This window comes from Mirounga leonina, unplaced genomic scaffold (genome assembly GCF_011800145.1).
Source record: "Mirounga leonina isolate KUSES-001 unplaced genomic scaffold, KU_Mleo_1.0 Mir_173, whole genome shotgun sequence".
Classification (NCBI taxonomy): Eukaryota; Metazoa; Chordata; class Mammalia; order Carnivora; family Phocidae; genus Mirounga; species Mirounga leonina.
This window is the reverse complement of record NW_023270447.1, coordinates 32,644,154-32,665,195: the sequence shown is the minus strand read 5'-3', so window position 1 is coordinate 32,665,195 and position 21,042 is coordinate 32,644,154. Positions and strand designations below refer to the sequence as shown.

General features: G+C 35.0%; 1 protein-coding gene across 5 annotated transcripts in view; it reads right to left on the bottom strand.

The window, feature by feature from the left end:
- Nucleotides 1-1,567: 1,567 nt before the first annotated feature.
- The window catches only part of SLC44A5 (solute carrier family 44 member 5), a 349,362-nt gene continuing 329,887 nt past the window's right edge, over nt 1,568-21,042 (bottom strand). For all 5 annotated transcript variants that reach the window (XM_035018252.1, XM_035018255.1, XM_035018256.1 and 2 more), the window contains 6 exons: nt 12,885-12,988; nt 11,778-11,851; nt 11,097-11,167; nt 10,915-11,003; nt 9,515-9,599; nt 1,568-3,163 (listed from right to left, as the gene is read on the bottom strand). In XM_035018252.1, coding sequence (XP_034874143.1) covers nt 3,057-3,163; nt 9,515-9,599; nt 10,915-11,003; nt 11,097-11,167; nt 11,778-11,851; nt 12,885-12,988 — 530 coding nt within the window. In that variant the 3' untranslated portion in view covers nt 1,568-3,056. The remainder of the gene's footprint in view (nt 3,164-9,514; nt 9,600-10,914; nt 11,004-11,096; nt 11,168-11,777; nt 11,852-12,884; nt 12,989-21,042) is intronic.

The window sequence follows — 21,042 nt, the reverse complement described above, 5'->3', positions numbered from 1 at the left end:
TGTGGAGAAGTTGGTTAATTTGACCTGATAAATTTAAGAGGGTCCATGACCTTGACATTATCCTGATGTCCAAGCCTTGTATAATGTGGTACTCAATTTTCATGAGTGAATCAATCACATTTGTTTTAATGGGGGATAGCTTTGTTTTCTGGGAGATGATAGACTCACTAAGGGCCAGAAGTAACTTAGGTCCTGAGAGAAGTCTTCAATATCCATGTTAGTTCTAGTAGAAAAAAACATGATATATGGAAATTTACTTTGGAAAAGTAAATTATTCCTGCTATATTGGCAAGCTATTTCTTTTCATCTGTGATTTATTGAATTGTATTCTTATAATCATATAGCTATATTTTAAAAACAAACATTTAAGGATAATATTTGCAAGAAACTGGAAAAAATGTCAAGACACCATTTCATATACCATAGTCTGCAATAATTTTAGTTCAATTTTGTCCCCTTATGCCAACAAAGACTGATTTATAAAGCATGTTCCCCAGTCCAGAACCAGATAATACTGGAGATAATTATTGTGCCTGGTTAGAGTTTAAGAGCAATTTCCTGAGGCACCACTTTGAAAGAACATACATTGGAATGAGTGTTCAGCTATACAGTAAAAGAAAAATAAGGAATTGTTAAACAGAGCCCGTTTTCCAGTATTAGTTTAAATAATAACTGCATTATGCCTGGTGATTCCGCAGAACCTTTAATAGTGTAATTTTAGTGTATGGATTCACAAACTTTTTAAACTTTGTAGGCAACACAGAAAAATCTAATCATAGTCCAATTTCAAACACTTTAGAAATAGGATTAGTGCTTTGTCACCTAAAAGTAGGAGTTAGTAAGATTTAAAGCAGAATTTAGATTTCTTCTGGAAGCCGAACTATATTTTTATTTTAAATAAGAATCATTAATTGTATTAGCATCTAATTAGATTTGGAACATTTTAAAAGAACACTGAAAACTGCAAGAATATTGTTTTATGTTTTCATTGAAAGAAACCCATTAAATTTTAAAGAAAAATTTTGTAGACTTAACATAATTCAATTTAAAAATAGGTTCTTACACATTTGTTAAGGAAGAGCTGGATGTAGGAAAACTTTTAGCTTAAGATAAGCCAGTGATAGGTACACTTAATCTTTTCTTAGAAAACTATTGTTAGTGTTCATTTTTAAAGGTTCTCTAAATTCATCCCTGACTTTAAAATGATGAGATTTGCTTCTTCCAATGTTGGTAAAACCAAATGAGGGACTGAGCAAACCTTTGGTAAATTAAAACAAAGACCAACTAATTTAGGCCACTGTTTGGGTTTTAAAAATCCATCTCTTATCCATTTAGTTTTGACTTATTCACTTTATATAAATTATCAGTTTCAGTTATTTGACAATGCACAGCTAGAGAAAAATGGAAATTTTTTAAAAGATAAATCTAGATATTAAACCTTAGTTGATAGAAGATTCTGTCAGCCTATGGTAGGTTTTAAAAACTAAAGCTTTTCTCCTTTTCTAGCTTAAAGAAATAAAAAGACAGGTTTTTTTTTTATCTAAATCTTTATTAGAAGAAAAAAACATTTAAAATGATGAGTAACAACAAATTTCATTAAATATTAAACATTTTAGTTATCAAAGATATTTAGACAATATGTTCCTAATATTTCTGCACAGCAGAAGCACACTGATTATAGAGCTCAGACTGTCATGTGCTCATGTGAGTTTGTTTTTGGCATAAAAGAATATCTAAAGTCACATTTAAACAAATGTGATCATAGATAAGCTGATAACTTACTGTTGATTCTCAAAGCTTTCACAAATTATCATATCTGACTGACATTCCATTGGGGTGAATACTTTAACACTGAGTAACAAACTGAATTCATTTTCTTTAAAGTTAGTAATACTAGTAAAATTACTTAAAAGTGAATTAGAAATTATGTTCCTGTTTATATTAGCACAATAAAAGTTATTATAAACAAACTGATTATTTCATATCAAAAGTTAAAAAAGGAAATAACACACATAAAACACTTCTTAATGATAATAATCATTTAAAACAGAGCGATTCAGTACATGACACCTGTGAGCACCCTTTCCAGGGGTAAAATTTCCCTTTGTAATTTCTCAAAGTGTTCCTTTCCAAACTCTGTAAAACACTGAGAAATGATCTACCATAAAAAAGATTAGATTTTTAAACTTCTCACTTTTAGTAAAAAAACAAACAAAAAAAACAAGCATCCTTTCACTTTTTTTTTTCTTGCGTGTAGTACACATTCATGAATGTCCACTAGGCGCAAGGGAAATTGTTTATGCTGCAAAACTACTCTATATAGTGAGGATATCAAACATACTGAAATGACAAGTGGTTTCCAACCAGTGAGCTAAGAGGAAAACAAATTCAAGAAGACTTGTTTCAATCACTAAACATTGCAGGTTTTTTTTTTTTTTAAACAATGTTTATAAATTTGCCCACAAAATCTGGGTAATATTAAACAGCCAGTAAGGCACTTTGTCAGAGAGGACTAAGTAGTAAAGGCTGGATGATTGGCAATTTGTTTAATAGGAAACATTCTATACTCAAAGAGAGCAAAATCTGGAGCAGGCAGTCCTTTTACCAATTTACTGTCAAACAGGAGCAGGGAAAACTTTAAAATTTTCTATTTCACTTTGTTGACCAATTTTCCCTGCAGAAGTCTTTTAGTTGTAATTTAAAAAATATATTAGGAGCTATCGATTTAAATAGCGTTTCATTTTTCAATGTAATATTTAAAAGAATATGAACATATTCACTAGTGTTTTCAAAACATCCAAGCCACTATATTTAAAAATGAATTACAAAACAAAAGATCTTAGTATAAAAATGTACCATGTTATTAACAATTCCCTTGCAACTTCTGATGGCTTCACATATTACAGTATAAGCTTTGGTATTAAACATGCAAATAAAAGCCAACAGGGTGGTGAATACAGTGTTCCAAACACAAAGCACTTATGAAACTAGTGTTGTGTAGACACAGCAGATGAAGATTAGGTAACACCGCTGCAGGATGACCACAGTTTGCACTTCTAATGCTTCTTAGTTTGCATACTTGGCTCGTTCAGAATCTTCAGCAGAGACTGACTCATGTAATAGGGCCTTTCAGCAGAACCATCGTTTCTTTCTATATCTTCCACTAGGAGGAAGAATGGCACAGAGTAAATATCAAAGCAAAACTGTAAGAGAAGTAACGTCGCCATCTGCTGCACACTTGCTTTACAGCAGTTCAAAATTTTTTATTTTTTTAAATAGCATAGTTTGGCATCATTATTGTAAACATACCTATGAGAAAACAAGCAGCCCTTGTTATTATGTTAGTAAAATATTACCCCATTCTGTGTACCAGGTCATATTCTGCTAATAGTGCATGCCTCTCAGGTGCATGACTGAAAAAATAACTTTTACCTTCTTTTAGATAGGAAACTTACCAAAAAAACCCCAAAAAACAAAAAACGAAACAAAAAAAAAACACAAAAAACTTCATCCAGAATTTCCAAATTCACCTCCAAATTCCTGAAAAGTAGTATGTACTCAATTCACTTTATAAATTATTGTATTTGTTCAAAATTGCTTTTGTTTTGCCATCAACAATTTAGGTAGCATAGTTTTAAAAAATATTTGTAAAATTTTAATGTATTTCAAAAAGCCTTAAACTGCAAGTTTTGAAAAATATTGTTTTGCAGTTAATTGCTTCGTAAGATAATAGCTTCTAATTTTTTTCCCTCAAAAACAATGCTCATTTTTACTCTCTTCTACACAAAGAACAAACTAGTGGGGAAAACTTTTTCTGACTAGAACTAAGTCCATAATATAGTTCAAACTTATATACTTAGAGATTCTTCCTCTAAGTGGTATTTAAAAAGATTGGACCAAATAGCATTTCTTTTCCTATGATTTTCTATCCATGGGTTATATCCTTAAAATATAACCAACTATAGAATGTGCCTCCATATAGTTCAGTGAACACTTTTAGTCTAGTGAATTTTTTGGTCTGATCAGCAGATATAATGTAATACATGGGCCCCATCTAGTCTAAGAATCTAAATTACAGAAGAAGTTATGATTATTAGAAGTCTGAAATTAATCTTTGTCTTAATTTTCTAACTTCTGGAACAGCCAAGAATATAAGAATATAGGCAACCAGTTTCTTGCATGTTGATTTATATTTTATTCAAGTGATTTTCCAACTTTTATGTGTATCAGAATCAACTAGAGAACTTTATAATTCACAAGCTGCCGCACACCCAAACACAACATATCAGAATCTCTTAGGGAAGGGGCATAGGCATCTATTAGAAGTTCTCAGAGTGATTCTGATGCCTACAAAAAAAAAAAAATTAGAACTGTGTTGTTTCATCATCATGTATCATCATTCAACTACTCCTGAAGGGGATGTATTCCCCAACACTTTTTAACACTTAAGAGAGAGGTGACTGGGGCACCTGGGTGGCTCAGATGGCTAAGCCTCCCACTCTTGATTTCAGCTCATGTTATAATCTCAGGGTCATGAGAGCCAGCCCTGCATTGGACTCTGCACTGGGCGTGGAACCTGTTTAATATTCTCTCCCTCTCCCCCCTTTCCTGCTGCTCACGTGTGCACATGTGCACTTGCAAACACACACTCTCTCACTTTCTCAAAAAAAAAAAGAGGTTTTACTATTTACTAGATCTTGGTTGTGAGCTCTGTATTGTTGGATAATAATAATAACTATCCAGAAAGATAGATTATCACTCTTCTCTGAATTATGCTTCAAGGAGAATGAGTGAAGAAGGCCCTTTGCCACAAGGTGAAGCCAAGTGACACTTTTGACTATAACAATCTCAAGAAAATAAGCCAAGAACAAGATGGTGGCCATTATTATAAAGACCACTATTTTGAAAATCTTCCTTATTCATTGGTTTCTTGCTATTAAGCTGTCACAGAGTCAGTCTAAATCTAGGTTCCCATAATTCAGGATTACAGAAGTTAGTTTTTATATTAATTTGTGACACGATGATACACTTCTGACTCTCTTCTTAAATACATGGATCATATTTAGATCACATTTAGACCACAATCTTAGATCAACACATTTCTTTGTGTCAATACATAAGCTTAGTGTAAATGCCCAAAGGATACTACAATTCAATGTTCCTTTTGGGGTAATTTTTACACTGTTAGCCAAATCATACACATGTGCACACAAGGGATGGACAGGCAAAGTACTTGAGTGTCGATTCATGCTTTGTTCCACCATGCAAAAGACTAAGGCATGGCTGCCAGCAACCAGCTTGTTGTTCTGGCCAGCAAGGATGGAGTATAAAAATAACTTTCCTGCTAAACTCTCAAGAGATAGATTTCCTATCGCACAGTGCAACCCTGTAAAGGTACCAAACAAGGTGTAGTAGTGTATTTCCTTAGGGAAAAATCTGAAGTGTCTTACTCATCTTTTCTCTTTCTTTCCTCAGTTAAGTTGAGCTAAAACTAAACCTTTTGTAGAATGAAGTCAAACAATCTCTTTAATCTAGAAAAACAGGTATGCTTGTGAAAGATAGAATCACTCGTCTGAAACCGATCCATTCCAATTTTCTGTATGGTGGGAGTAGGAAAATAGGAATTTGTCTCCATCTGGGTTAGAGACTAAAGGCATGAGTTATGTAGCCATTTCAGTTTTGTTCAGAGTATGTTAACGGTGGCTAGAGGTTCATAGTATTGGAAATGACATCCCAAAACTCAGATTCAACTTTACTATGATTATAATTTCACTAAAACAAAGTGGGCTATGGGGTTATGAGGTTCCCCAGTAATTTTTACCTAGCAGTGTTCTCTATGGAACTTGTATAACATTAACATCTCTGTTACGGTCTTGAATCACACACTGAAATATACTTCCTAGGGAAACATTTATACGAGTTTAATCACAGTTGAGAAAGCTGTCCACTAGCTGGAGCAGCTATATAACCATAGCACCATATTTACAAATTTAGTACCATATGCTGGTGAACTATGTCAATCTTTTTTATGGCTAATTGACTATACGTTTATAGTGCTTTCGAAAATTGCCTGAATATCCTTTACAAATATACATTTATAAAAAGAAAGGCGATCAAAGTGCTGCGATGGGAAACAGCACTCCGAGTTATAAAAGTCTCATTTAAAACACTTTTGGCTGTAGGCTTTAAATATATGTTTGACATTTACACCTTGCTTTTTCAGCTGGGACCACAGTCTATAAAGTATCCTAGTTCACAGTGGCTACTGTCACCAAATGCCTGTCACCTCAGGTGGTACCAGGTTCTGGCTTTTTAGGAATAAGCACAGAAATTTCACATTACTCAAAAGCATCATTTTCAAGTTACAAATGATCTAATTTACAAAAGTTCTATTTAAAAATGAATGTCACTGTTTGGAGCTTTTCTACTCTTTCTGCTTCTGGGGAACTAGTAGCATCTTGTTCAGAGTTCCGTGCAGGGTAGGGGCTATGAAGTAGGGTTTTTCTCTGGATCCATCATTTCTTTCCAGATCTTCACCTGTATATGCAGCAGCCAAAGCAGGCAAAACAGCAAGCGACAGCAGAATTAAGTGTATTTTTATAAATTGGAGAGTCAAACAGGGAAAAATCAGAGAAATTAGCGTTAGAAAGTCAAATATAAGACAATCCGTACCGTTAAGTTGCTGATGCTGGACAAAGTGAGAAACTTCAACCTCTGCCAGGAAGCACTGAAACTTCCTAAATCCCACCAATGCCCGAAGAGGTTTATTTTGATAGTTTAAAGGTTAATAAGATCTTTCATATCCTTTCAAAACTATTATCTCTAAATCTGTGACTGTTTATTTCAGAAAGGTAAAAATGCCACATCTGAGATGAAGCCGAATAAAAAGTCTGTGGTAAATGTAGAACAATAATTGAATTTCAAAGTCACTTTTAATGGTAGTCCACACCCATAACATTACAGATGAAGAAACGGAGACCCAGGTATGTGAAATGATTCTCCTGAAGCCAAAAGCTCTGGGGCAATCAGAATGAGGTGAGGACCCAGCCTCTTGACACCTAGTTCGGTTCTTGTCCTACTTAACTATAAGTTATCCTGTCTTAAATTTCCTCAGATTGTATTAGAAAACTACTGGCAGGGTTTTCTGACTTCATGTAACACATGAATTTACCTTCCTGCTTTGCCTAGGCTAATAATAAAATGATGGAATGTTCACTGAGCACACACCTATCAGGTGATTCAGGGAAAGCACCAGAATGATGCTGAGGAGCAAGAAGCTGGCACGGAATTAAGCTTCCTAAAGATAGAATTCGTAGCAGATAATATCTATCAATAAGTATACAAGTATGGCTTAACTCTGTTTCCACTAGTGTATTAAAAAAGATTTTGTTATTCATAGTCTTTATTATGACAAAGGATAAGAAATATATAAAACCATATAGGATAATCATAGATTTATGGAATAAATCTAAATTATTTTTCATCCTTTTTTGGGAATGGTTGGATTATTGATTTAGATTTTTACATTAGACCTCACAATGACCTTCCTCAGATAAAATGAAAAGCTAAGGGGGGAATATGATGGACACTGAACATTTTTTTCTTTTTTCCTTAACCATATTTCTATATCATATACAGTATATCTACATTGTTATTACTTTTGAAGCATTATTAGGAAACATGGTATGGATCACACTAATAATCATCTACAACACTACTTTTTTCTCATACTGGGACCAGAATTCTCATTGCCTTGTAATATTAAAAATATGCCATGTTTCTATAAATGCAGTGTTTGCAAATGGTTTGCATTTTTAAAAACACCAGTTGTCTGGCAGCCAAGAGAATAGGTATAAAAAGATGTGTATGTATAAAGGTACAGTTCCACACGATCAGAATTTGGCTTATGGCACCATTTAAGAATGTTTTCCAAAGTAAGATGTTGCCCATAGTAAAAGTTGGGAAGGGAGGAGAAATATAATTTGGTATCCCTTGTTCTTTATTCTCAAAGACCAGAGTCTCCAGAAGGAAACTATTCATGTTCAACACACAATGTATTGAATAAAGCTGAAATTACACCTGGTTTTCAAGAAGTTGGTAATTATTAATATAAAAGGGTACAAAACATTTCTTACTGCTTAAATTTAAAATCCACTGTCAAATTTAAAATCCATAAGACTTTTTCCAAAGCTTCCAAAGACTGGAAGCTAGTAGTTTCTATGCATTTCCTGAGATACATTTTGAAAACATTTTCAGTTATATAAGAATGGGGAAGATCCTAAAGGGATCTCCCACTACTTCTATGATTAGCATCTGAGATGAAAAAAAGAGATCTTTGAACATTTGAGACCTCTGTCTCAGGCACTACCATATTTCTGTGTTCCTTTCTCCATCTCCAACCTGAGCCGAATTTTGTTCATGTGGCATTTTGTAGATGGCTTCTCCTACCTAATAAACCACCAACAGTGGCATTAGAAGATGATAAAACATTTCTGTTCCATTTATAGCCAGAGAGAGAACTAACTAGTATGCACAGTTCTCCTGATTTCTGAATTGTCCAGTTATTGAAAATAAATTTTAAATGTTAAGAAAAAAAAAAAGTCAAACCACTTTCTAGGAGTTTTTTCCTTTGAATATGTCTCCCTGTAAGTATTATCTCCTCTCCTGACCCCACTGTAAAGTTGGTGCTGTGAGTTATGCCAAAAAAATAAACTGTTAATTTTACACAAGTGGATCACTCAGTAATGCCCTGTCACAGAATGTTTTCTCTGCTTCTCTTAAGAGCAATGTGCCAGAGAAATAATCACTCAGAGGGTGGGCTAACAATTTGTTCTTTCATCTGCTGAGCCTGCTTTCCCTAGGCTGAAGGTAAGAGCCAGGTTAAGCTCCTAGGGCACTAGGTTCTCCAAGGCTTTTAAGATGAGATGCTAATAGAAAACCTATCCATTATGAGTTACACATGCCGCACAGAGGTACAGCAAATACGTCAGTGATCAAAGCTCTTAAGAAGTATTTTAACTCTAAGCGTCAGAATCGATCGAGCTGTTTCCTAGACATTCTCCTCCATGAATCTAGTGTGAATTGGCCCTATGTGTCTTGGAAACTATTGCTAGCTTGGCTTTATCAGAATTATAAAGCCTCTCCTCAAAAAGGTCCTGAAGTCCAATCTCAAAGCCATGTCCTCAGTGCTGTTAATGATTAGATTCTGTTGTGCTTTATTAAAATTTGAAAATACTAAGATGTGCAAAAACAGTTTCATGCTAACACCATGCCGTGGAGCCCGAGGTTCATTTCAGTAGCTGACTCTGCAGTGCTTTGCAAACTCCATTCTCTTGGCTGTTAAGGTTTAAAGAGCATCTACTAAACAGAGTCTCTTTCCAAATCAACACTATTTGGTAGTTGCAGCCAGGCCATAGCAAATTCACAAGCCAGCTAAGGACATGGGTCTGGGTCTTAACCTTCTTATCTTTCAGTTACTCTCCAAAGGGGGAAAACACATATGCTGAAAACTTACAGAAGCAGATGAAAATTGTATCAATACACATTGCATAGACGCTGAAGAACCCATGTGCAACTAGGTAAGATCCAATAATGACTGTCTGTAAATGAGTAAAGAACAAAATGAAGATGTCATTAACTTATCCAGAAGAACAATAATGCAGCTTTAAATGAAAGTCATGATGAGAAACGCTGAAGTACCCTATATTAGAAAAGATTTCAATATAGAGACCAAAAAAGTACAATGTTAACACTTTTGGGTAATTTGTACTGGGATATAAACGTATATATTGTCTGCCAATTTTCTTACCACTATCCCCAATGCCTACCAAAAATATCCCAGATTTAGGATCCTGTAGACTGAGGCAGGAAAGCACGGGAGTTAAGAGCACACACTGCCTAGGGTTGAATCACATGTCAGGCACTCACTCAACAAGTTACTTAACCTCACTGTGTCCCCTGCCTCCTATAAAAAATTACTGGTGGGCAAGGGGAAAATGTGAATAATAATAGTATTTATGACATATGGATTGAGTGAGTTAATTAATTGCTATAGATACTGCAGGGCTCCTACCAGGTCCTCTCCAGCTGCTACATCTATCATCCAATTGTTAGGAATGTAGGCTGCTGACAACTGAGTGGCTTCACTCACTAGGAATTGCCCTTGTTGCAGGGAACTGCCTCACCCAAGGTTACGCCAGCATCCAGGGGGCAACCCCGGGCCAACGGCTGCCTGATGCAGCATACAGAGGCCTAAATCTTCCTTCAGAACTTCCTGTCAATATGTCTGAGGTCTCTACTGTAACTGCAGCTTTTTCCTTTACCCATGCCTGCCCTCCTCACTTGTTATAAGGGTATCTCAGGAGAACACTTCCAAATAACCTTCCGCATACAATCCTGTCTCAGAGGTTGTTTCTAAGGAATCCAATCTAAGGCAGAATAAGGCTTGGCACAAAGTAGGACCAATAATGTTAGCTATTATTATTTTTCTTATTACTTTTATTTTGCCATCTCTGATAAATCAGAGTCAATATTACCTACCCAGTTGCTATGAATGAATTGTATCCTCTCAAAATGCATATGTTGAAACCTAACCCCCAATGTGACGATATCTGGAGGTGAGGTTTGGGGGAGGTAATTAGGTCATGAGGGTGCAGCCCTCATGAATGCGATTAATGCCCTTAAAAGAGGAGACAGGAGAGATGATGATACCTCTCTCCACCATGTTAAGATACAGTGAGAAGGGGTTCCTTTGCAAACCAGAAAGACAGCTCTCACCAGGAACTGAATCTGTGGGCACCTTCATCTTGGACTTCTCAGCCTTCAGAAATGTGAGGAATAAATTCTTGTTTAAGCCACCCAATCTATGATATTTTTGTTATAGAAGCCTGAACTGACTAAAACACCAACTCTTACCAGCAAAGGTACCCAGTAGTAATTTAAAGATGTTGGTCCTTCTATCATCGTTGGCAATCTCTGTGTGAAGAGTAAGAAGGCCAGCACACCTACATTGGAAAGGCAGAACATGTATATTATGTATTTGCAAAGGAATATAGCTTTTCCAAGTACCTTCTAAACTTATGTTTATTATTACTTACCTATACATCCAGCAACTAGAATTTTCCCCAGGATTAGTACAAAGTCTGTAACTTTATCCATAACTGCAACTCTGAGAATCAGAAAAAAAGTATAATTTTGTGTTTAAATTACATTTGTCACTTGAAATTTATGAGAGTAAATAATTTATGAGCTCACTTTGATGTGTCTTCACTGCAAATTTTATTTGGCCTTTGTTAAATGCAAGAAATGAAGGTAGACCCCAGGAATGAAGTTCTGATTTATTTTCGATGAAGTAAACAGAAGATGGCATTGTGGGGCTATCAGGCACTATTAGTTATGTCAGCTTCTGTTTCAAAGCCTAAGACACCCTGAATTTCGAGGAGATTTCATTCTTTCCCCTGCTTTTGCTCACTCAGACTCTCTCAATTTGGGGAGGGGGAAGTGGTCAGAAACATGATGTTTGTGTGGAGAATTTCTTGAGCAGAAGGGATAACAAAAATCAATAAAATGCCAGTTAGTGTGAAGATGTAGATGGATGGTGGAAGCAACATTCTAAGATACAAAAAGAAAGTGTGTGAGAGAGAACATTTAAATCTATCCAACTGAAAGATAATATTCATGTCTAATAAGACCACCATCAATTTAAATCACAACATGTGAAGTCTGTGATGCTCAAATTTCACCAAATTGTCCTTTGCAAATTCAACCTGATTACTTACTTTAAAACATTTCTCATCAGCAGATTGAAAGCATCTCTTGCTGACCTGCAGAAGTTTTTGCCATATATTGCAATCTGAGGAAAACAGACATTATTATTCTGGAGTCAGTAACATACCCTAACAAGACCAACAGACAATCCAATGACAGGAAAATTAATTAATTCTCTTATCACCCAGATAGCTACTGTCATTCCTCTTTCCAGCATTTGGGTATGCGGGAGACCTGGAAACTGTTTAACCTCAACTCTGCACAGCTGTCAGGGACGCTGGTGTGCTCCACATCCTATATGCCTATAAACTTCATGGGAATTCACACAGAGGTAGGTCTTTTTCTCAAATCCCAGGATATGGCTTCTGTCTTTGAAGTGTTTTGGCTAGGGTCTGATGTGAATGGGATAAATGTTGCAGCATTCACATTAAAAATTATTCTAGGGAACCCAACACCTTTCAAAACACTGATTTACTGATTAAAAGTTTCAATATAGTATTCTCACTGGAGGTAAATTAGTGACTATTTAAATCTTCATGCCTATTTGAATAACCCTACAGACTCTGGTCATGGGGAAGACAAGCAAGTATCATAAGGTTGTAGTTACTAAATTTTAGAGGAATTATGTTTTTGGAATCCCTATTTTTAAAAAATCTCCAAATTCCCCATAGAAAATAAGTAACACATTCAGGTAGGCCTTGTCGATTCCCACACATTTCAACATAAGATTTATGAAAAGAAATAGACCATTCCCTATAAATATGTAAATCCCAGAATTAGATTTTTTTTTCTCAGAGTGAAATACAGAACCTCTCCTTGCACTAAAAACTATGTCAAAGACACACAAAATCTTTTCAATCTAACATATTTAAAAATTTCTAAGGTAAATAATATTTTCCCTCTTTAAAAAGATATTAACAGTAATAATGAACTACAGTTAAGATATTATCTCAACTAGGATAGAATAGCTCTGAATCATGCATAGGATTCACAAATCCTTATATCAACATGGTGATAAATTCAACTGTATGATGTAAAAAGTGTTAGAGATGGAAATGTACACATGGGGTTTGGGTTTGCAAAGAAGAAATTTAGCAAATAAGGAATAATCTACTTACCATAACATAGGCATTTCTGTTAAAAAACTTTACCACTTTTTCCAAACACCAGAAACAGCATTTCAGGCAGCATTGTAGAAATTTAGAAATGTTGTTCTGGGCCTCTATGAAAATGAAATATTAAAATCTATTAATGATTTGTAACTAAACTATGATCAAAAAAATAAAAATTTTAAAAACAGGCTTTTAATTTTTTTTAAATTTTGGTAAAATATATAGTTACCATTTTAACCATTTTAAGTGTACAATTCAATTATGTACAATACTGTACAATTCAATTCAATCCATTAAGTGCATTCATAGTGTTGTGCAACCATTATTACTATCCATTTCTAGAACTTTTCATCATCTCAAATAGAAACTCTGTACCTATTAAAAAATAACTTCTCATTCTCCCCTTCCCCAAGCTCCTGGTAACTTCTACTGTAGTTTGTATGAATTTGCCTCTTCTGGACACCTCATATAAGTGGAATGATACAATATTTATCCTTTTGTGTCTTGCTTATTTCACTTAACAAAGTTTTCAAGGCTCATCATTTCATCCCTTTTTAGAGCTGAACAACATTCCATTGCATGTATGTATCACATTTTGTTTATCCTTTTATCTGTTCATGGAAATTTGGGTTGTTTCTACCTTTTAGCTACTGTGAATAATGCTAATATGAATACTTGTATGCAAGTATCTGAGTCCTTGTTTCAATTCTTTTGAGTATATATGTATAGAAGTGAAATTGCTGGATCATATGGCAACCCTATTTTTAACTTTCTGAAGAATCACCATAATGTTCTCCATAATGGCTATACCATTTTACATTCCCACCAACAATACGCAAAGGTTCCCAGTTTATCCCCATCCTACAAATACTTGTTCTTTTTCATTTTTTAAAATAGTAGCCATTCTAATGGATGTGAAGTGGTAACCTTATTACGATTTTGATTTGCATTTCCTTAATGAATAATATTGAGCATCTTTCCATGTGCTTATTCCCCACTTGTGTATCTTCTTTGGAGCAATGTATATGCCAGTCCTTTGTAGAAGGGACCAAGGTGGTGACATAAGAGGCCCCCGAACTTCCCTTCTTCCACAGATGCACCTAAAGTACAGCTACACATGGAACAATTTCCTCTGCAAAAAACCCAGAAACTAGCTGAATGACTCCTACCACATCAGGCAACTAAAAAAACAACCACAGTGAAATGGGTAGGAAAGGATGAGACAAACGTATTGTAAACCCCATTTCTGGCACAGAACCATACTATAAGGAAGATAACCCCAACTCTCAGCCTCTTCCTGAGGAGTAAAGCATTTGGACAGTACATACAGGATTCCAACTTTTAAGGCTCTCACCTAAGGGACAGGCCCAGAAAATTCCTAGCTCTGAAAGCCAGTGGAGCTTATAACCACAAGTCCCACAGCACTACAGAAAACAAAGTTAGTTCTTTACATTCTAGCACTCACTGTGGCTGTCCTCCCTTAGCACAGAGGAAGTAGAAAAAAAAATGTTCATTTTCCAGTCTTTTCCTGGAAGGGGATGGACTACATACTTTACAAACCACTGTCTGAGGTCTGGCTTATAATTTGCACCCATCTAGGTGCTAGCTGCAATCCTTCATGGAGTTGTCCAGGGGAGCTAGTGGGCACTTCTACTACTTTCTCCCTCTAGCTAACTCCAATTATATAATTAGGCCACCAACATCTCTTTGGAAGGAGATTTTACACATACCAACTGCCCTAGTTTTTGCAGCTGCTGCCCAAAGAATGGTCCGCACCTTCCCTGGCTCTGATAGCCAATGGGGGTTGCATTGAAAAGTCCCACAGGACTATAACAACAAATAAGCAGTTTTTAAATGGTGCAGGAGCACCGTCCTCCAATCCCAGCATGGATATACACCTTGGCTCAATGCAGAAGGAATAAGCAAATATCCACTTTCCAGTTTCTCTTTGAAAGAGGCTTAACTGCATACTTGCCCACCTGCTGCCTGAGGGTCTGGCTTCTAATCAGCTTGCATATAGGTTCTGACTGTGATCCTTCTCTTTGGAGCACTGATAGATCTTGGCACATATGCAACTATTGGGGACCATTAAGAATAATGTGGCTAGGATAATCACAAATGCTTGAGAGACCTAGAAGCTTGAGCTGGGCTGATTGATGAAATTCATCTCCTGTATGAGACCAGTCTGTCAAGACTGGGAGAAGTGACTGTTTTATCTAATACAACAAACCCACCATAGAGAGTCAAAAAAATGAAGAGGGGAATATGTTCCAAACAAAAAACAAGATAAATCTCCAGAAACTGATATTTCAGAAGTAAGTGGTTTACCTAATAGAGTTTGAAATAATGGCCATAAAGATGCTCATCAAGATCAGGGGAACAATGAATAAACATTGAGAATTTTAACAAAGGGACAGAAAATATAAAAAAGCATCAAACAGAATTTATAGAACCAAAGAGTACAATAAAGGACTTAAAAAATTCAACAGAGGGTTTTAATAGCAGACCAGATCAAGCAGAGGAAGGGATCAACAAACTCAAAGACAGGGCAGTGGAATTCATCCAATTAGAGAAGCAAAAGGAAAAAAGCATGGAAAGAGTGATGGATTTATTGGACACCATCAGGCAGACCAAAATGGAGGTCCCAGCAGGAGAAGAGAGAGAGAAAGGGGCAGAAAGTTCAATCGAAGAAATAATGGCTGAAGACTTCCCTAATCTGGAGAAACAAACAGACATTCAGATCCAGAAAGTCTAAAGAACCCCAAAAAAGGTTAATCTAAAGAGACCTACACTGAAACACATACAATTAAATTTTCAAAAGTTGAAAGGCAGTTAAAGGCAGCAGAAGAAATGTGACTTTTACCTTTTTCAGGGTAAAAAAAAGTCACAGAAAAGTGACTTTTTCAGCAGAAATTTTGTAGGCCAGAATAGAGTGGAATGATATATTCAAAGTGATAAAAGAAAAAAAACTGCCAAGCAAAAAACTCTATGGGACAAAGTTGTCCTTCAGAATTGAAGGATAAAGTTTTCCAGACAAATAAAAGCTGAAGAGTTCATCCTCACTAGACAGCCTTACAAGAAATGTTAAAGGGAGTTTTTAAAGCTGAAACAAAAGGATGCTAATTAGTAACATGAAAATATGTGGAGTATAAAATTCACTGGTAGGGCGCCTGGGTGGCTCAGTTGGTTAAGCGACTGCCTTCGGCTCAGGTCATGATCCTGGAGTCCCGGGATCGAGTCCCACATCGGGCTTCCTGCTCAACAGGGAGTCTGCTTCTCCCTCTGACCCTCCCCCCCTCATGAGCTCTCTCTCTCTCTCAAATAAATAAATAAAATCTTTTAAAAAAAAATTCACTGGTAAAAGGTAAATATATAGTTAAATTCAGAATACTCTAAAACTAATGGTAGCAGGTAAATCACAATTCTAGTATAAAGATTAAAGTACAAAGTGTTAAAGATAACTATAACTACAATAAGTTGTTAATGGATACACAATATAAAAATATGTAAATTGTGTCATCAAAAATGCAGCATAAATGTGGGGAAAGTGTAAAAATGTAGAGCTTTTGTACACATTTGAAATTAAGTTATCAGCTTAAAATAGATTGATATAACTAAGATATTTTATGTAAGATATAAAACAGCCAGAAAACAATTAACAAAATGGCAATACTAAATCCATAACTATCTATAATATAAATGAACTAAATTCTCCAATCAAAAGACACAGAGTGGCTGAGTGTATTAAAAAAAACCCTCAACTATAAGCTATCTATAAGTCTCACTTCACCTGTAAAAACACATATAGAATGAAAGTGAAGGATGAGAAAAAGGTTTTTCATGCAAATGGAAACCAAAGTAGGAAGAGTTATACTTATATCAGACAAGATAGACTTTAAGCCAAAAACTGTAACACAAAAGTCATTATACTGTGATAAAGGGGTCTATTCATCAAAATAATATAAAAATTATAAATATTTATGTACCCAACATTGGAACACCTAAATATACAAAACAAATATAAACAGATATGAAGGGAGAAATATACAGTAATATAATAATAGTAGAGGATTTTAATACCCCACTTTCAACAATAGATCATTCAAACAGAAGACCAAAAAGGAAATATTGGACTTAAATTATACATTGACCTGACAGATTAGACATTTACAATACAGTCCTTCCAAACACAGTAGAATACACATTCTTCTCAAGTGCATATGGAATATTTTCCAGGATAAATCATATGCTAGATCACAAAACAGGTCTTAATAAATGTAAGAAGACTGAAATCATACCAAGCATCTTTTCCAACCACAGTGGTATGAAACTAGAAATCAATTACAGGAAGAAAACTGGAAAATTCACCAGTGTGTGGAGATAAAACAACATGCTACTGAACAACCAATGAGCCAAAGAGGAAATCAAAAAGGAAATCAAAGAGTACCTTGAGACAAAACTGGAAATACAACATGCCAACATATGGAATGCAGCAAAGTAGTTCAAAGAAGGAAGTTCATAGCAATGAACACCTATATTAAGAAAAACAAAAGATATCAATCTGACATTACATCTTAAGGAAATAGAAAAAGAAGAACAAACTAAGCACAAAATTAGTAGAAGGAAAGATATGGCAAATCTCAGAGTGGAAATGGATGAAATAGAGATTAAGAAGACCATAGGAAACATCAGTGGAACTAATAGTTGGTTTTTTGAAATGATAAAATTAACAAACCTTTAGCTAGACTAAGGAACAAAGAAATAAATACAGAAATGAAAGAGAAGATATTACAATCAATACCACAGAAATACAAAGGATCATAAGAGACTACTATGAACAATTGTACACAAATTAGATAACCTAGAAGAAATGGATAAATTCCTACAGACATACAACCTCCAAGACTGAATTATGATGAAATAAAAAATCTGTAAAGATCAATTACTAGTAAGGATTTTGAATCAATAATCAAAAACTTCCCAACAGGGGCACCTGGGCGGCTCAGTCGTTAAGTGTCTGCCTTCAGCTCAGGTCACGGTCCCATGGTCCTGGGATCGAGCCCCGCATCGGGCTCCCTGCTCAGCGGGAAGCCTGCTTCTCCCTCTCCCACTCCCCCTGCTTGTGTTCCCTCTCTCGCTGGGTCTCTCTATGCCAAATAAATAAAATCTTAAAAAAAAAAAAAAACTTCCCAACAAACAAAAGGCCACAACCAGATGGCTTTACTGGTAAATTCTATCAAACATTTAAAGAAGAATTAATATCAATCCTTCTCAAACTCTTCTAAAAAACAGAAGAGAAACACTTCCAAATTCATTTTACAAGGCCAGAATCACCCTGATAACCAAAGCAAGAAAAGGACACTACACAAAGAGAAAATTATAGGCTAATATCCCTAATGAACATAAATGCAAAAATCCTCAACAAAATATTAGCAAGCTGAATTCAGCAGTACAGTAAAAGGATCATACACCAAGATCAAGTGGATTCATCCAAGAGATGCAAGGATGGTTCAATATATGCAAATCAATAAATGTGATGTACCACATTAACAAAATGAAGGATCAAAATCGTGGTCATCTTGGTTGATGCAGAAAATTCACTTGACAAAATTCAACCTCCTTTCATCTTATAACTTAAATAACTGAAGTTATAACTCCTATAAATTGATTAGAGAATGCCTTAACATAATAAAAGCCACATATGACAAGGCCACAACTAACATGATACTCAATGGTAAAAAGCTGAAAGCTTTTCCTCTAAAATCAGGAATAAGACAAGGATGTCCACTCTTGCCATTTTTATTCAACATAATACTAGACATCCTAGTCAGAACAACTAGGCAAGAAAAAGAAATAAAAGGGATTAAAACTGTAAAAGAAGAAGTAAAATTCTTTCAGATGACATGATATTACTTATAGAAAACCCTACAGTCCACACACACACAAAAAATTTATTAGAATAAATGAATCAGTGAAGTTGCAGGAAAGAAAATCAATACATAAACTCAACTTCATTTCTATATACTAACAACTGACTATTGAAAAGAGAAATTAAGAAGACAATCCCATTTACAACTGCATCAAAAATAAGAAAACACCTAGAAACAAAATTAACTAAGGTGGAGAATTCCTTATGCATTGAAAACTGTAAGCCATTGATGAAATAAAGACAAATAAGTGTATATCCTATGATCCTAGGCTGGAAAAATTAATATTGTTAACTGTCCATAATGCCCAAGCAATTTACAAAATCAATGCAATTCCTATCAAAATTCCAATGGCATTTTCACAGAAATAGAAAAAAACAGTCCTAAAATTTATTTGGAACCACAAAAGACTCTGAATAGTCAAAGCAATTGTGAAAGAAGAATAAAGCTGAAGGCATTACATTCCCTGATTTCAAACTATATTACAAAGCATGGCAATCAAAATACTATAGCATTGGGAAAGAAAGAGCCACATAGATGAATGGAACAGAATAGAGAACCCAGAAATACACCCAAGTATATATGGTCAATTTTTAAAAAAGAAGTCAAGAATATAGAATGGAGAAAGGTTAGTCTCTTCAATTCAATGGTTCTGGGAAAACTGAATGTCCACATGCAAAAGAATAAAATTGGACTCTTATCTTACATCACAAAAAACAATTCAAAATGGATTAAAGATTTGAATGGAGACCTGAAACCATAAAACTCCTAGAAGAAAACATAAAGGCAAGCTCTTTGATATTGGTCTTGGCAATGATTGTTTGGATTGGATGCCAAAAGCAAGGGCAACAAAAGCAAAAATAAACAAGTGAGACTGCATCAAACTAAAAAGCTTCTGCACTGCAAAGGAAACCATCAACAAAATGAAAAGGCAATCTATGCAATGGGAGAAAATATCTGCAAACCATATATGTGATGATGAGTTAATATCCAAAATATACAAGGAACTCACAGAACTCAATAGGAAAAACACTAATAACTCAATAAAAAAAATGGGTAAAGGACCCGAACAGACATTTTTCCAAAGAAGACACACAGATGGCCAATAAGTACATGAAATGGTGATCAACATTACTATTCATCAGAGAAATACAAATCAAAACCACAGTGAGGTAGAGGATAGGATGTCTATTATCCAAAGACAAAAGATAAGGATGTGGAGGTGAAGATGTGGAGAAAAGGGAACTCTTGTATACTGTTGGTGGGAATGTAAATTGGTGCTTCCACTATGGAAAACAGTATGGATATTCCTCAAAAAATTAAAAATATAACTACCATATGATCCAGAAATTCCACTTCTGCATATATATCCAAAGAAAATGAAATCACTATCTCAAAGAGATATTTATACTCCTATGTTCACTGCAGCATCATTTACAATATCAAATGTATGAAAACGTGTCATTCAATGGATCAATGGATAAAGAAAATGTGGTATAGATACACAATGGAACATTATTCAGCTTTTAAAAAGAAGGAAATACTGCTTTTGCAACAACACAGATGAACTTGAAGGGCATGATGCTAAGAGAAATAAGCCAGATAGAGACAAATACACATGATATCACTTATATGTACAATTTTTAAAAATGTTGAACTCATAGAAAGAGCAGAATGATGGTCACTACAATCTGGGGGGTGGGAGAAATAGGGAGAGGCTGGTAAAAAGGTATAAATTTTAAGTTATAAGATGAATAAGGTCTTTCGATCCAGTGTATAACAGTGAATATAGTTGATAATACTACATTGTATAATTTAAATTTGCTTATGGAGAACTTAAGCATTCTCATGGAAGGAAGGAAGGAAGGAAGGAAGGAAGGAAGGAAGGAAAAGAGAAATATGTGAGGTAATGGACGTTTATTACCTTGAATGTGGGACTCCTTTCACAACATATGTGTATATCAAAAAACATATTGTACACTTTAAATATATTACAATTTTGTCAATTATACCTCAATAAAGCTGAAAAAATTTACATAATTTAAAAAATCCTTTGTTCATGTTGAATCAGATTGTTTATTGTTGAGTTGTGGAAGCTCTTTTTTTTTAATTTAAATTCAATTAGCCAACATACAGTACATCATTAGTTTTTGAAGTAGTGTTCAGTGATTCACTAGTTGCATATAACACTAGTGCTCATCACAACACATGCCCTCCTTAATACCCATCACCCGGTT